Genomic DNA, 17,612 nt, shown 5'->3' with positions numbered 1-17,612 from the left:
TTGGCCCAAGAGATTTATCACAGCATTTATTTTTTTTTTGCAGTGCTTCTTCTAACCTTGGTTTATCTTCCCCAAAAGGTAACTCTTTCAGTGCTAGCCTTCCCATTATGCCAATGGTGTTCAGGGCAGAAATGAAGATCTTCCATCTCTCTCTGACCTTGGCCAAATACCTATGCAGACAGATTTGGAGGATTCTGCATTGCTGTTTTTATAACAATTTTTTTGTGTTGTTGGCCCTGAGCTCAACCCCTGAACATGGGAAACTGGTGGACCAGTCTTAATCAGGCCTCTACCCTTTGACCTTTTTGGCAAGGGTGATCCTACCAACAGCCAAAGCATAAAGCACTGACATTAGCCAACATAGTCCTCTGGGTCATTGAAGTATGCAAGCCTCCAAACCCTACAATAGGTTTGTGTTCCTTTTGCAGGTTTTCCTGATGAACAGCTGATCATTTTCTTGGCCAATGTTTGCCTATAGTTAGCAGTACCTAAGGAAATAACCTGGAGATCTTCTGATTGACACTTGCTACAATCTAGTAGTGACTACATTTTCAAAAGCACTCAATTGGCAGCACAGTACTTTTGAGACACTGTGAGATTGTGGAAAACCTCTCAAGATCTACAGCATTGAGTGACTGCATCATTTGCCTACAGAACAGAGAAATTGTGCACTAGAAATTAATTCATTGATTGCTGAATTTCTTAGATCTTTTTGTATATTATTAGGTACCAGATGAGTTGTCAATTTCCCTCTCTCCACTCAGCAACTTCTTCTTGGGCCATTCCTTGGGCTTGAGCATGACTTCCATTCTGGTTTTGTTGGTTCTGAGGTGGATGATTTTGCCAGTGAGATTTTTCCACAAATGGAGCAGGAGGTTTGCCTGATGGCAGGGTGGATGGATAGTTTGTGCCTCTAGGACCACTTGCCCAAAGCTTTGGTGCATTTGCCATGCACGCTGTCAATATTCTCAAATGCTTTTTAACTCTGAGTGGTCATGGGCCAGAGATTTCTAGGAGTCAGTAAGGATGGTGGAAATGTTTTTGAAGATAGCTTAGAGTATGTCTTTTCAATTATTTCCTTTGTCCACCCACTGATTTCTTTCTGTGAGAACTCAGAATACTGTATTTTTTAAGATTCTGGTGCTGGGCATGTAAAAGATGTGCTCTGCACAAGACAGACTTGTAGTTTGTTGGGTAGGAGAGATCCCTGCCCTCCTACATGTGTCTGAGAACTAGACTATCCATGGCAGATATTTCCAGGCACTGAAAATGGTACCAATAATATATCTGCAAAATATTTCCAATCTAATGGAATGATAAGGAAATCAATGTTGAGTGTCCCTTTCTAGACCAATGTCTCTAATACTGAGGCATTTACTATCTATCTATTAGTGGATTGGCGGAAATCATCTTTTGTACCCTGCAAAATTGCAAATACTGTCATTTGTAACTTCATGTTATCTGTCTAGTCTTAATTCAAAAGCTCCCTTAATTAGACACGAGAGAGAAAGAGAGTGCATGCCATTCCTGAGAATGTGAACTGACTGTATGTTCTTTGTTATACAGTATCTTCTCAAGGTGAGCGAAATAAAGATTCGAGAAGGTCCTGACCTAATCCAAAGCCTCATCAAGTACTTCCATGCTCAACAGAAGTAAGACATTTTCAGTTGATTTTCTAGTTGGAGTTGGCCATTCAGTTCCCAGAGTACCTTCCTCCATTCTTGGAGATCATGCTAACCTGTAGTTTAATTCTGTCTTTCTTCCTTATTTCTACACTATCCATGTCCTTTTCTATCAAGATACCTGATCTCTATCTTGGTCTTTATTTGAACTCCCAGTCTGAACAATAGATATGGGGTGGATTTCTATTTGACTTCATCTTGAAGACATTTTTGACCTCAGTCCAAATGTTTTACCTGTGTTCTGAGACACTGACCCTTCATTCCAAAACATGTTCTTTCCCCAGCCTACCCTCCACTCCCGCTCAGCCATGGGAAATATCTTCCCTGTCTTATCCTGACAGAATTTTGTATATTTCAATGAGGTCCCTTCATGTTCTTCAAAACGATAGTGATTGCAGGTTTAATTGACCTAAACACTCTTTGTGTGACTGTCCTGCCATTGTAGGGATTGGGAATCAGTCTAGTGAACCTTTATGGTCTGCCTGGTGTGGTAGAGGGACCAAAATGGCCCAGAAAACGCCAGATCGTTTTTATAATTGTCGCATGACTTCCCAGCTCCTGGTCTCAAAACCTCTTGAAATGAAGGACAACGTACCATTTGCCCCCTTAATTACTCGCTGCATTTGCGGCTTGCTTTTGGTGACTGGTGTTCAGGATAGCACAGATCCTTTAGTACATCAGAATTTCCAAATCAGTCATCACTTGATTAATACTCTGCCTTTTCTTTATGATGTCCTCACTGTATGACATCAACCATATCTTTGCCCACTCAAAGTTCAAAGTAGATTTATTATCAAAGTACATATATGGCACCATATACAACCCTGAGATTCATTTTCTTGTGGGCATTCATAATACATGCAAAGAAACACAATAGAACTAATGAAAATCTACACACAAAGATAAACGACCAATGTACAAAAGGCAACAAATTGTGAAAATACAAAAAGAAAAACAAAATAATAATAGATAAATATAAAATAACATTGAGAACAAGAGTTGCAGAGTCCTTGAAAGTGAGTCTTGAAGTGTTGAAGTGAGTGAAGTTCTCCACTCTAGTTCAGGAACTGATGATTGAGGGGTAATAACTGTTCCTGAACCTCATAGTGTGGGACCTCAGGCTCCTGTACCTTCTTCTTGTTGGCAGCAGCAAGAAGAGAGCATGACCTGGATGGATTCTAGACAAACAAGGATAGAAAGGGAAAGAAAGCCCAGTTTCTGAGTTTAGTTGAGTGGGAAATGTTTGCCCCTGGAGTAAATTATGAACAGCCTGTTTTTGGAAACTTTTGGAAATATTTTGCTAATACAGTACCTTGCAAAAGGCTTAGGCACATACATATAGCTAGAGTGCCTAAAAGACTTTTGTACAGTACTATATTTTTTAACGTGGAGCGGAGAGAGAGTTTGTAAATCTGGCAGAAGCAAAGAATGTTATGAATGGTGAGGGTGGAGCACCGTGGGACAGGTGACAGAGAAAGAGTGCCGGATGCAGGAGGGTGACGCGGGTGCAGATGCTCCCAGCCCTGAGGCACCAGACAAGGTCATTTTATTTCAAACAATTGGTTTACTGATCATTACAGGATGTCTCTCTGGCAATTCCCACTCCCTCCCCTCTCCCTTCCCCGCTTCCCAAACACGATTCTCCTGTCTGTGCCCCTTTCCCCTCTCAGTCCACAACAGAGACCCATATCAGAATCAAATTTATCATTATTCAAATACATCATGAATTTTTTTTTGCGGCAACAGTATAGTGCAATGCATAAAATTACTACAATACTGTTAAGCACTCTAGCTCTTTATATGTGCCTAAGATTTTTGCACAGTACTGTGTGTCTTCCTTTCAGATGTAGGGAAGTTTTGCCTGTATGGTTCAATGGCCAAATTACAGAAGTAACTGGAAGACTCTATATCACATTTTCTTTATCTTCTTTCATACATTTAATATACAGTAATTACATACGATGCCCATGTTACAGGAGGCCTACTAAACCTCTATGGGTCTTCTGTTATACAGTGGGACTTGTTGTAGACCCATCCATGATCTGTCCCTTGTTGTTGGAACACAAGGAAAATCATGCCATTTCCCTCGGTTACATTCAAGCCCACATCAGCGTAAAGCTTCCTAGAGCTTCAGCACATTCCACTGACTAAAATTTCCACACAAATCAAAGCCCACTTTTACAACTTCTAGGGGGAAAAAACCACACAAGCCTGATCACTGACAGTTCCTGGATTCTGGAATCACTTACTGTACTCCTCGTCCAATGTTTTGTTCCAATGAATGAACAAATCCAAATATTGAGGGAAGAGTCCAATACCAGAGGACAGTTTCATGCTAGCTACGAAAGAACAAATTTCAACTCAACAACAAGGGAACAGATAGAAATATACTGCTCCTGTTGGAGACATGAAACAAAAGATGCTGAGGAAATCCAACAGGTCAGGTCAACAAGAGAAGGAAAAGAGGTCCAGACCTTCCAATCAGACAAAGGAAACTGCTCCAATATCTACCCCATCAGCCCTCCTCACGTAGATCCACAAATCACTTGCCAGCTCTTGAATCACCACTCCCCCTCACCTCTTTGTACTGGCTATCTTCTCTCCACACATAGTCCTGATGCAGAGTCCCAACCCAGAACACCTTTCCCTCCATAGTTGCTGACTGACCTGCTGGTCCCCTTAGCAGTTTTGTTTTCATTCCAGATCCAAGCATCGGGAGTCTCTTGTGTCCCAGCATATTAACCCAGCTGGCCTAATGTGCTTTCTAGGGTTGAGCATCTCCCTCTCTCAACACTTGCCTTTGTTTTCTTAACACCTCCATCTCAAAGGGTTGTTTAGCTTCTGGAACAATCCATTGACCCCACAGTTGCTGACTGAATGGAATTTGACACAATACTTTAGTGAAATGTTTTAGATTTTGTTCCAAATATTTGTGGAGAAAGAGCATAAAGAGGCAGTGGATTTTCCAGTGGTCAACCAGCCTACCAAGGGAATCAGTTCCAGAAAATAAAGGAAGATTACACCAGTGAATATACTGTACACAATCGCAATGAGCAAAAACAGCTCAGTAATACAGGGCTGTTGGTGATAGCAGGTCATATGACAAAGTGACCAGGAATAAGTCCAAATAAAGTTAATAACTTTAAGCACCAGCTTTGAGTGATTTCCAGCATTTACAGACATTTGACGATGGTGCTGATGAAACACAGCGGCTTATTGTTCGCAGTAAACAAAACTACTGACGACTTTATTGATCACACTGTTCCTGCTAAACAAACTAAACTGGGAAACTGGGCTTTCTTTCCCTTTCTACCCTTATTTGTCTAGAATCCTTCCAGTGCACTTTTTTGTTTCTAGTAAGAGTAAACTTTCAAAAACTCTACAACTTGTGTTCGCTGTATTATTTCGATTCAAGATTCAAAAACTTTATTGTCACGCCAACCATACATCAGCTCTGCAGGGCAGAATGAGACAGCGTTACCCAGGGGCAAATGCAATCATAACATAACAAATGCAACAATAAATAGTAAACACAACAATAAATAGTAAAACACAACAGCCACATGTCGGTTAAAATCAAGTTCTAAGTTCTAAGTTTTTATTTGCATGGTTTGTCTTTTGCACATTGGTTGTTTGTCAATCTTTGTTTATGTATACTTTTTAAAATAAATTCTGTTGTAATTCTATATTTTAAATGGCTGAAAGAAAATGAATTTCTTGGTTGTATGTGGTGACATATATAGACTTTGATAATAACTTTAACTTGACTAAAATCTGGGAGAGAGACTGGACCATGGAGTACGTCATTAATATTGCTTTAAAGAAGCTCTTTCAAATTACAGTCAATGCCATCACAAGAACTGCCTCAATTGAGCCAAGGGCCTGGTATCATTGTAGTGTCAGCTTCTTCAATACAGATTTAGGTGAGACCTATGTATAGGGAGTACATGTCAAGCAGATACCCAGTGAACTAAATAGTCAGGGTCTGGAGCCCTGAATGCAAGCATGTTCTGGGACATCTAACCAAGGTCTTTCTGTGTGGAGAAGCTCTAAGAGGGGATATTCATTTTGTTTCATTCTGTGGTGTGGCATGTATTCTTCCATTTATTGGATTTATTAAAATAATTGAGTGTGAGTGCGGAAAACAAGAATGACAAGAAGTTTCCTATGTATTACTTTGACTTGACCACTCCATCTGTAGTGTGTGGGCCATACAAGATTGTTCATTTTGCTGTTTTGTTTGAAAGTTTTTTCCAGGATGGCCTCAAGGCAGCTGAGAGCTTGACTCCCTTTGTGGAAAAATTGGCAGTGAGTGTACACTCGGTGAGTTGTAGAATGATGGAAATATTTCAAAGCAATCCTGGCTTGTATACCAAAGGCAAAAAAAACCCTCCAATCTTATCACAAACAAGAGAAAAACTGTAGATGCTGGAAATCCAAGCAACACACACAAAATGCTGGAGGAACTCAGCAGGCCAGGCAGCATCTATGGAAAAAGTACAGTCAACATTTCGGGACGAGACCCTTCGAAGGGTCTCAGCCTGAAACTTCACCTGTACTCTTTTTCCATAGATGCTGCCTGGCCTGTTGAGCTTCCCCAGCATTTTGTTTGTGTTGCTTAAGACTCCAATCCTATGTTATTTAGCGATACAGCAAAGAGTAGGACCTTCTGGCCCTTTGAACTGCACCACTGGTAACCCCTGTCAACCCTGATTGAACAGTAAGTAACCTCCTCACAGGACAATTTACAACATCCAATTAACCTACCTAGTATATATTTGGACTGTGGGAGGAAACTGGAGCACCTGGAGGAAACCCATGAGTTCATGTGGAGGACGTACTAACTCCTTATTGATGATGTCAGAGTAGAATTCTGAACTCTGATGCTCTGAGGTGTAATAGTGCACAGTAACCGCTATGCTGCTGTGGCGCCCATGTTCTGCCCTGAACAATGTAAATATTTTCACCTGTTATGGTGTACACATTCCCTGATAATGCTGTAGTAACAGTTAGACTACTTTTTGAATGGATTATTCAAAGCACCATCTCTAGTTTTTCCTTGAATAAATACTTCATATGGACCTGCTGCATATTAGAAATTCTCAATGGGTGGGTTCCTTCCAACTCTAATCAATATTTTCTTCCTGCTGGGTTGAAGCTGAAACAAACACAGGACGAGGAAATGAGACAACTGGCGCAGATCAGGGATTCCTTGAGATCAGTACTTCAGGTGGATCACAGAGAGGTGGGTGGCATGGTTGTTCTTCATGTGAAAGTGTCTTGTGGAAAAACTAGCACTGGATGTGCAATGGGAGGGGAGAACGTCATTGGTGGGCGGGGGGAAGGTAGGGGTGTTAATGGATGAAGAGGAAGAGTGATAGAGAGTTCCAAAGGCTGTGGAGAAGAGGCAAGAACAGATAGTTGGGGATTTGGAGGCATTGTCCAACAGTTTGGCCAAAGAAGCAAAGGGAGCTGGTGGGGAAGGTGTGGCAATGTAGGGAGTGGATGTTCAAGACACCAAGGAAACCTCTGGGTGCTGTTTCAATGCTGCAGATGCTTGCAATCTGAAACCAAATCTGGAAGAGTTCAGGCCAGTGGGAGGTGGCATTGGGGGATGCATTCAGAGTACGCTGAACAAACCATCTGAATTGGGAAGCTTGTTGAGCTCAAATATCAACTTCGGTTCTGTAAGCACAGAAGATCCCTGACCTGAGCATCTCCAGGTTTTTGTTTAACTCCTTCATGCGATACTTGACTGGCTGGAGGTGGTTTATTGGGTGTGGAGGGAGGAGTTCATAAAGGAACTAGTATTCAGAGATTACAACATTTAAAACAAGGGCAACACACAAGATACGGGAGGAATTCAGCATCTATGGAAATGAATAAACAGTCAATGTTTCAAGCCAAGATACTTCTTCAGGACTGCAAAAGGGGGAAGATGCCAGAATAAAAAGGTGGGGAGTGGGGTAAGACATCAAGGTAGAAGGGTGATAGGTGAAGCCATGTGGGTGGGAAAGGTAAAGGGCTGGAGAAGATGGAATCTAATAGAGGAGAGTGGACCATAGGAAAAAGGGAAGGAGGAGGGCCAAAGGAAGGTGATATGCAGGTGAGGAGAAGAGGCCAGAGTGTTGAATAGAAGAAGGAGGAAGGGGGGGTGGGGGAAAAAAGTCTATAGATACTGGAAGGAAAAGTTAATGCTCATGCCATCAGGATAACAAGATCACATGGAACATTAAGGTACCTGTAGTCAAGCAAGGCCAACAAGCAAATGGTGCTGGCAATTGAAAGTCTGTATGGGATAGATGATGCCTAAGGAGTGTAGAAAATGGTGCTGTTCAAAAGAGCATTAAGGAAGAGCCTGGCATGGTGGAGTGAGTTGGGTGCTGTGGGTTGAGGTGCTATCAGTTGGAGGTAGAGGTGAGTGAAACAGTCTTTATAACTGAACCTCTTGTAGTGCTGATCTGGCCCATGATGGTGAGGGGTAGGAGACTGGAGTCAACAGTAAGCGTATGGATTTTCTGATGGATATGGAAGGGAGTGATTCTGGCATTTCAGGTAGTTAGATATTGGAGAAAGTATCCAACCCCACCTGTATAGGATTTGATTTATCTAATGTATAATGTATCCTCCCTCCAGCATGTTCCTTTGGAGGAAATTGTAACTGTAGTGGAGTGTTCAGATATGATGTTGGTGGCAGAGAAAGATAGAAAATCTGTAATTTTTGGATGGAAGGTGTAACTGAGCTCAGTAGCCTGAGTCATTTTGTGATTAATCAGAAGAGACTTTGACGTTTATCTAGAGCCTTTTACCTATGAGAGGTTTTGTCGTCTCCAACTTTTTTACAGTTACGTAAAGTTGAGAATATTTGTGCGTATCCATTTAATTCTTATTAAAGTTCCACAAGCTTCTTTATCATTCCATTAGTGAGCTAGTGATCGGTTGGGTTGATGCTCAGTTTGGTTTCCAAGATTCCTTGAAAAACATGTGGTTTCTGTATTTTTGTTTTAAGGAATGTTTGAATCGGAAAAATTCTGGCTACAGCATACACCCTCTTCCAGGAAACCGTATGTATGGAACAGAAAAGTCCGGCTTCCTGTACAAGAAGAGTGATGGGTGAGAATTGGGAAGAGTTTAAGAAGATTCCATTTTGTGAGACTCAAACAGTTTCATTAATTTCCAGGAAACAAAACACATCCTGTACTCCTCATTATTCATTCAGTTTACTTGTCAGAATAGAGAAGTTTAAGGGGGAAATTGATTAAAATATTGCTTAACTTCATGAAGAGATTTTGATACGTTTTGTAACTTCAAAACTTTAAACTAATTCAAATCAAGACCCGGGAGTCCGAAATGTGGCTCTGACTCTGTGTTTGCTTTAAGTGAGGCATGTGGTAGGAGGATGACCTATGCAATTTATATATTCTTTCATATAACCTGGAATGAATTATTTAAAAAAACAAGAATGCTTAATCAGCAACATATTTACAAGATGACTCCAATGTTACTGAAATATTAAATACACAACAGATTTGGTAGAGTAAATAAGGTGAAACTATTTTGCACCAGCAGGAAGGTCTGTAACCCAAAGGAAACTTCTGTCATCTGTGACAGAGGAAGCAAGAAGGAAGAGACATTAGTTTTGGTTTGGAATTCACTGTGAAAAGCCAGTGTCAGAGGATAGAAAAATAAATTTCAATAAGAATTTGAAAAAATATTTGGAAATGGATATAAAATGAAGAAGGCAGTGGACTGAATTAATTAGCTTGCTCTAAGGGCATGGACATAGTTACCTGAGGTGATGTAGTAGCTGGTTTCACAAGTCATGGTTATGCAAGCACGGATGCCAGGCAGGCAACCTCTGAAGAGTATTGATAATGACTGGGGTCACCGTCTTGTAAAGACACTGCCCAGAAGAAGGCAATGGCAAGCCACTTCTGTAGAAAAATTTGCCAAAAACAGTCATGGTCAATCATGATGCTGATATAATTACAACCTTCCTCTAAAACTACCATCCAATAATAAATGGTCTGTTCTCAGCTGGCTTGAACCTCTCTAGTGTCTGGTACAAATTTTGTTTCTGTCTTTTTTCAACTGTCAGGATCCGAAGAGTGTGGCAGAAGAGAAAGTGTGGTGTTAAATATGGTTACCTTACTATATCGCACAGTACTGTGAGTAAAACCAATGTTGCTAGTTGGTGTTGTATGCCTCTTTACATGAGTGTTGTGTTTATTTATTTATCGAAATACAGCGCAGAATAGACCCTTCCGGCCCTTCGAGCCATGCTGCCCAGCAAGGCCCGATTCAACCCTACACTAATCACAAGACAATTTACAATCGGCAGTTATCCTACCAACTGCTGTGACTTTAGACTGTGAGAGGAAACCAGAGCACTTGGGAAAATCCCTGCACTCCAACGGGAAGATGTACAGACTCTGTACAGATGATGTTGGAGTTGAACTCCGAACTCCGATGCCCCGAACATGGTATCGTAGCATCAATGATCTCAGATTGGAGTTCAATTCCTCCAGTTTCTACTCTAGTTTCCTCCCACATTCCAAAGGTGTAGGGTTAAGGTTTGTGGGTTGTGGGCATACTGTACTGGCACCAAAAGCGTGACAATTGTGAGCTTACCCCAGCAAGTCTCGGGCTGTGTTGGTCGTTGATCATTATGTTTTGGAGAAAGTTCTGGTTCCTTTGCTTCCCATATCAAAATGTTAATCCAGCAGTTCACCATTTCTGGCCATGTGGAATGGAGGTGCATGGTTGTAATGTATTAAGTAGTTCAATTACTGTTCAGATCTAAAGGAGGGCCATTTGGCCAAGATGTAGACATTCCTTTGCCCTTGACAAGGTATCCCCAAAAACAGAAATTAAATATCTGCCAAGTGGCATCTTTGCCTAATCTGATCATTTGATGATCTGACTGGTGGAAAGGTGCTACATTGGGAAACAGTGGGTGGGTGAGAAAGTTGGGCTTCAAAGTGTCCTCATATGGGGAGTGGTCCTGGTTTTGGGTAGTCATAAGACATCCCATTGGTGTGGTGCGGAATGTACCGATCGGGGGGACTGACTGTAACTCCAGTAGGCTTGATGCAATCCACTACAGCATCTTTCACAAATTCAGCCAGTGATGTAAGACCATAAGAGAAAGGAACAGAATTCGACCATTTGGTCCATCGAGTCTGCTCCACCATTTCATCATGGCTGATCCATTTCCTTCTCAACCCCAATCTCCTGCCTTCTCCCCTGACCTTTCATGCCCACACTAATCAAGAACCTATGAAGCTCCACTTTAAATATACTCAATTACTTGGCCTCCACAGCTGTCTGTGACAACGAATTCCACGAATTCACCACCATTTGGCTTAAGAAATTCTTTTTCATCTCAGTTCTAAATGAACATCACTATTCTGAGGCTGTGTCCTCTCATCTTAGAAGCCCACACCACTGGAAACATTCTCTCCAATGTCCACTCTATCAAGGTCTTTCACCATTTGATAAGTTTCAATAAGATCTCCCCCTCATTCGTCTAAATTTCAGTGAGTACAGCCCAGAGCCATCAAGCTGTCCTCATATGATAACCGGTTCATTCTCGTGAACCTCCTGTGAACCCTGTCCAATGTAAGCACATCAATTCTTAGAAAAGGGGCCCAAAATTGCTCACAATACTTCAAGTGAGTTGTTAACAATGCCTTATAAAGCCTCAGCATGACATCCTTGCTTTTATATTCTAATCCTCTCGAAATGAATGCTAACACTGCATTTGCCTTCCTCACACCAATTTAATGTGCAAATTAACCTTTAGGGAATCTTGCATGAGGATTCCTAAGTCCCGTTGCACCTCAGAGTTTTGAATTTTCTGCCGTTTAGAAAACGGTCTACGCTCTTGTTCCTTCTACCAGAGTGCACGGCTATACACTTCCCGACTCTGTATTCCATACACTTCCCGACACTCTATTCCATACACTTCCCGACACTCTATTCCATACACTTCCCGACTCTGTATTCCATACACTTCCCCACTCTGTATTCCATACACTTCCCGACACTCTATTCCATACACTTCCCGACACTGTATTCCATACACTTCCTGACACTGTATTCCGCCTGACACTTCGTTGCCCATATTTTTGAACATTCTACATGCTGCAACCAGTTTGTGCACCACACTCTGTTTCGTGGAGTCTGTGATGAGTAAGAATTTCAGGTTGTATTATATACTGTATACATTCTCTGATATTAAATTGAACCATTGAACAAGTTCTCCCAAAACAGCAGTGGGTAAACAAATGGATAATCCAACTTCTGTCACATTGCCCTTCAGCCTAAAGACATTGGGTTTGAAACATTGATGTTTCTATACTTTTAGAAGTTTGTTCAGCCTGGGGTAAAACACTGGCTTTAGCTCCAAAATACCATAAGATATAGGAGCAGATGTAGGCTATTTGGCTCAACGAGTCTTCTCTGCCATTCCATCGTGGCTGATTAATGTTCCCTCTCAAACCCATTCTCTTGTCTTCTCCCCATAACCCTTGACATCCTTACTAATCGAGAACCAATCAGAATCAGGTTTAATAGCATCATCATATGTTGCAAAATTTGTCTTTGTGGCAGCAGTACAATGCAATACATAATTATAGAAAGAAAACATGAATTACACCAACTGTAATTTGGGGATTGGATGGCAGAGGGGATGAGCTGTTCCTGAACTGTTGAGAGTGTGCCTTCAGGCTTCTGTATCTCCTACCTGATGGTAGCAATGAGAACCGGGCACGTCCTGGATAATGAGGGCCCTTGATGATGGATGCCTTCATTTTGAGGCATCACTCGTTGAAGATGTCCTGGATACTATGGGGGCTAGTTCCCATGATGCAGCTGACTAAGTTAACAACTCTCTGCAGCATATTTCAACCCTGTGCAGTACCCCCCCACCCCAACTCACCCTCATACCTCCACTTTAAATATACCAAATGACTTGGACTCCACAGCCATCTCTGGCAATGAATTCCGCAGATTCACCAACCTCTGGCTAAGCAAGTTCCTCATCTCTGTTCTAAAGGGACATCCTTGGAGAAATGGTTGGAGATGATTTTGCTTGTTTGGTTCAGGTGTTGTTGCTCTTGTTGTTTGTTCCTGGTTTGGTTTTTCACATTTTGTTTTGCGAATCTCTCTCAGATCAACAGACCTCCGGCTAAACTCAACCTGCTGACCTGCCAGGTGAGGCCAAACCTTGAAGACAGAAAGTGCTTTGATCTAATAGCACGTAAGTCTAGTTGCTGTAACGGCGATATTTCATTTAGTTTGGGCTTTGCACAGCCATGGGCATTTCCTAAAATATTTTGCAACCATATTTCTGATCAGTGGGTGGGGGAAGCCTGCAAAGATCCATTCTCTCTGTACCTTCCATAATTTTTATAGCTCTAAGATCTCCCATCATTCTTCCCAAAAGTGGGGAAAAGCCTGCTTCCATATCTTTTCCTCTCATAATTCTGTACTTCAGACTGCCGTGTTCCAAGCATCAGCTCACTGACAGCAACTCTTGGGGACATTTTGGATTGGGCCATAAATGCTGGCCTTCCTATCAATTCCCAGATCTGTGAAAATGAATCAATAATCAATAATCCAGGAGATCCTGCAGGTGCTGAAAATCCAGAGTAACACACACAAAATGCTGGAAAACTCAGCAGGTCAGGTAGGAAATGAATAAACAGTCAACATTTTGGGCTGAGACCCTTCATCGGGACCACTCCAAGGTGGCTAACCTTGCCTAAATTCTGCCAACTCCCAATCTCAAGATCACATGGTGCTAGTTCCCACCCTACCCCCATACGCACACCACACTTGGCCCAAAACGTCAACTGTTTATTCACTTCCAAATAATCAATAAATAGCCTTTTTTTAAAAGAAATATTAATTGGCCCTGTTCATCATGGAGAACTTCCATTACTTTCAACTATTATTATTATTACTACTATTATTTCTGGCATGAACAACTGCTTTCTTGAACTTCTGATAATTGCCCCTCCCAAAATTTCCCATTCCCCTTTCCCTCTCTCACCTTATCTCTTTACCCATCCCTCGCCTCCCTCTGATGCTCCTCCCACCTCCCTTTTTTCTGTCCGCTCCTATTAGATTCCCCCTTCTCCAGCCCTTTATCTCTTCCAACAGTCAATTTCCCAGCTCTTTGCTTCATCCCCTCCCCTCTCCCATTTTTACCCATCGCCTACCATCTTGTATTTCTTCCTCCCCTCCCTCCACCTTCTTGTTCAGAGTTTTCCTCTTCCTTTCCAGTCCCGATGAAGGGTCTCGACCCGCAAAATCAACAGTTTATTCTTTTCTGTAGATGCTGCCTGGCTGGCTGAGCTCCTCCAGCTTTTCGTGTGCATTACATTTGAAGATCAGCATGTGTTGATATTTTGTATTTTCCATGAGAATTAGCGTGACCTCAGTTTAACATCTCAGCTGAAGGTTGATATCTCTGGCAATGCAACACTTCGCCGGTGTTTTGATTTTTAGAATTTCAGTTGAAGCTGACCGACTCCTGACACCTCTTAATTTCTGCAGATAATCGAACGTACCACTTCCATGCTGAAGATGAGCAAGAATGTCAAGTGTGAGTGAAATGCTGGCTTTTATTTGTTTGCTGTGGCGTATTGCATGGAAGATCACCTAGATCAGGGTTCACAACCTTTTTTTGTGCAATGGACCCCTACCACTAATCGAGGGGTCCATGGAGACCCCAGGTAGGGAACCCCTGATCTAGACATACAATTACTTTATTGCTCTCTAAGGTATTAAGCAATGGCAAACCAGTACCCCCGCCCCCAGAATGAAAGCCTATAACAGGGGTTCGAAACTTGGAGTCTACAGACACCTCGGTTAACGGTCGGGTTCCATGGCATAAAGAAGGCTGGGAACTGTTGGCTTATAATAACCATTCCTGAATCATTTTACCTCAGCCTAGAAATATGGGTACTTATAATCAATGAGTTACCATGTGCCCTAAATTATTATGTTAATACTTGACAAGAAATCATTGCCTATGCGATATATTTATGTAATTCTTGTGTAAATCAAGGAATCACTGTAGTCACACTGAAGGTATTTTTTTCTTTTTCTGCCTTGTTTCTCAGAGGTGCTGCTTGGTAACATTCTTTAATGGTTTGATTGCACTGACCACATCCAGTGAGTGTGTGTGTCCACAGGGGTACGGTGTGCAGGAATCGTGTGTTGATGATGTGCATGTATGTTTCAGATGGGTGTCCGTGTTGCAGAACAGCAAGGAGGAGGCGCTCAACAATGCCTTTAAAGGAGATGCTAGCCAAGGCACCAATGATACGGTACAAGAGCTGACCAAAGCAGTCATTGCTGAGGTCCGAGGGATGGCAGGAAATGAGGTCTGCTGCGACTGTGGAACACCGGGTGAGTGTCTCTCATTGGGAACCAGTTTGTCAGCCTGTTATGGCCACTTTGACAATTCTGCACTAAAATTGGCTGTTCTAGTTGTGTCCTTTCTTGTAACAAATATGTGCTGCTGTCAGGAAGGTACAGGAGCCTCAAGTCCCACACCACTCTACTCAGGAACAGTCATTACCCCTCAACCATCAGGCTGTTGAAGCAGAGGGGATAATTCACTCACCCCAACACTGAACTGTTCCCACAAAGTATGAACTCACTCTCAAGGACTCTTCATCTCATTGATATTTATCACTTATCTATTTTATATTACTACTTTATAGTATTTGCACTGTTCGTTGCCTTTATTTAATTATTTTTTGATGTGGAATAGGTCCTCCATGCCATGGCGCCCAACAATCCCGATTTAATCCTAGCCTAGTCAAGGGACAATTTACAATGACCAATTAACCTACCAAGTGGTATGTCTTTGGACCACTTTGGAGGAAACCGGAGCCCCCGGAGGAAACCCACGAGGTCACAGGGAGAACGTACAAACTCCTCACTGGCAGAGGTGGGAACTGAACCTGGGTCACTGGTACTGTAAAGCGTTGTGGGACCATTACGCACTGTACCTTTCGCATATTAATTGTTTGTCCGTCCTGTTGGGTGAGGTCTTTCATTGATTCTATTGTGTTTCTTGTATTTACTGTGAATGCCTGCAAGAAAATGGTAACATATATGTACTTCAGTAATAAATTTTCTTTGAACTTTTAATTTAAGTTTTTCTTGTGAATGCTAGTTATGTAATAATAAAGAAGCTGTAGAGGGAATTCAAGTGGTGGAATGGGTTGAAATGTGTCGCAGTGGATTAAAGGGTGAGGGGCTACTGGAAGTTGCTGTCCTCAATGCAACACATCAGTGAATGTGGCACGGTGCTCTCTGAGATATCGGTCCTGTCCTTGGACCGGTGAGGACACAGGTTGCCTCAAACTGCTTAGAACTCCATCTTGGTTCAGTGCTGGTCTGGTGATAATTATTAGTCACTGAACCAACCTGACAAGCATACTCACTCACACTAGTGCATGACACAGAAGATGAGCAAATGTTGCAAGTTACTTCATTGCAAAGCCTGGAGGTTTGCACCAGTTAGTCTGTGACTAACCGTTAATGATTCAATTTTTGCAGGTGGAGCTGGTCTGTAGTATGGAGTCTTCATTAAACAGGCCCTTCGGCCCACTGGCTCTGTGTTAGCAATCAGTACCAACTACTCAAATCCAGAACTAATCCCGCTTTTAAAATTTATTAATCTCCCCACATGTTTTTGGTATTGCAAATATCAGCTGTTATTTATTATTGATTGATTCATTTGTCTATTTAGGGATACAGGTCAGAATAGGCCCTCTGGCCCTTTGAGCCACACCACCCCAACAACACCAGACAACCCCCCCCCCCCCCCGATTTAACACTAACCTAATGATGGGACTATTTGGAATCTAAGTGGTACATCTTTGTACTGTGGGAGGGAACTGGGGCGCCTGGAAAAACCTGCACATTCCATAGGGAGGACGTACAGATTCGTCTTACGGAGGATGCTGGGATTGAACTCCGAACTCCAAGACTCTGAGCTAAAATAGTGTTGCATACCCATGGCACCCACGGTTTTGCTGTACTTACCATTTCCTTAAATGATAAGGCCCTGGACAATTCACAGAAATAAGCCCCATGGATTGGCGGGAGTTTGAAAGGCATTTTGGGCTCAGTAAAGATGGTGACATTGCTCTTCATATAAAGCTGAACATTTCTGCTTTGGGCTAGCCATCAACACTGCTGCCACATCCCATCGTACACCTTGGCTTCTGGTTCAACTGTGCCTCATTTAAGAACAAATGTTGTTTATTTTGTCCCCTCCCCCATCTCACCCCTTCTATACTTCTATAACCTCTAGCAGTCTAGTTATCCATATCTGATTTTAATCCTATTTGACAGATCTTCCTGGATCCCACACTCTGGAACTCCCTCTCTATTTTGTGCACATCTGTTTCAGATGCCTTGGGACACAATTAAAGATGCTATATGAACGCAAGCTATTCTTGTTGGCTGTCTTCCAGTTGTTGTGGAGGATCTGGCTTTGGATATTGGGCAGATGATTGGCTGCATTTGACATCATTGCTTTGCTGTTAATTCCAGCTGTTAGTTTAGTCAGCTTTGCCTTTTCCAGTCACTTTAGATGAATCATGAAAATCATTAGTCTGAATCAATTTCTGGGAGACATGGCCAAGGCTAAAGCCTTTGACACTATCTTTGCAGATTCAGAGCTACAGCTGGGTCCCATGCTTGGCTGAACAACCATGTGATCCTTAATGTGTCTTGTAGAGGATTCTCATCCACACGTGCATTGCTACAAGTCTCAGTTCAAAGTAAAATGATCAAATCCGTATATGTCACCATATACGACTGTGACATTCATTTTCTTGCAGGTATTTACAGTAGAACAAAGAAATACAATAGAACCAACGAAAACAGAGACTGACA

The 17,612-nt window shown here is 42.1% G+C and overlaps 1 protein-coding gene across 1 annotated transcript in view; it reads left to right on the top strand.

Moving 5' to 3' along the window:
• Positions 1 to 17,612, top strand: part of LOC140719622 (arf-GAP with SH3 domain, ANK repeat and PH domain-containing protein 2-like) — a 111,780-nt gene that overhangs the window by 63,494 nt on the left and 30,674 nt on the right. Inside the window, exons 7-14 of the mRNA XM_073034352.1 lie at positions 1,567 to 1,652; positions 5,930 to 6,005; positions 6,841 to 6,927; positions 8,692 to 8,795; positions 9,781 to 9,850; positions 12,858 to 12,945; positions 14,247 to 14,295; positions 14,938 to 15,104. Coding sequence (XP_072890453.1) covers positions 1,567 to 1,652; positions 5,930 to 6,005; positions 6,841 to 6,927; positions 8,692 to 8,795; positions 9,781 to 9,850; positions 12,858 to 12,945; positions 14,247 to 14,295; positions 14,938 to 15,104 — 727 coding nt within the window. The remainder of the gene's footprint in view (positions 1 to 1,566; positions 1,653 to 5,929; positions 6,006 to 6,840; positions 6,928 to 8,691; positions 8,796 to 9,780; positions 9,851 to 12,857; positions 12,946 to 14,246; positions 14,296 to 14,937; positions 15,105 to 17,612) is intronic.

This window comes from Hemitrygon akajei, chromosome 32 (genome assembly GCF_048418815.1).
Source record: "Hemitrygon akajei chromosome 32, sHemAka1.3, whole genome shotgun sequence".
Taxonomy (NCBI): domain Eukaryota; kingdom Metazoa; phylum Chordata; class Chondrichthyes; order Myliobatiformes; family Dasyatidae; genus Hemitrygon; species Hemitrygon akajei.
This window is presented reverse-complemented; position numbering and strand designations above follow the sequence as displayed.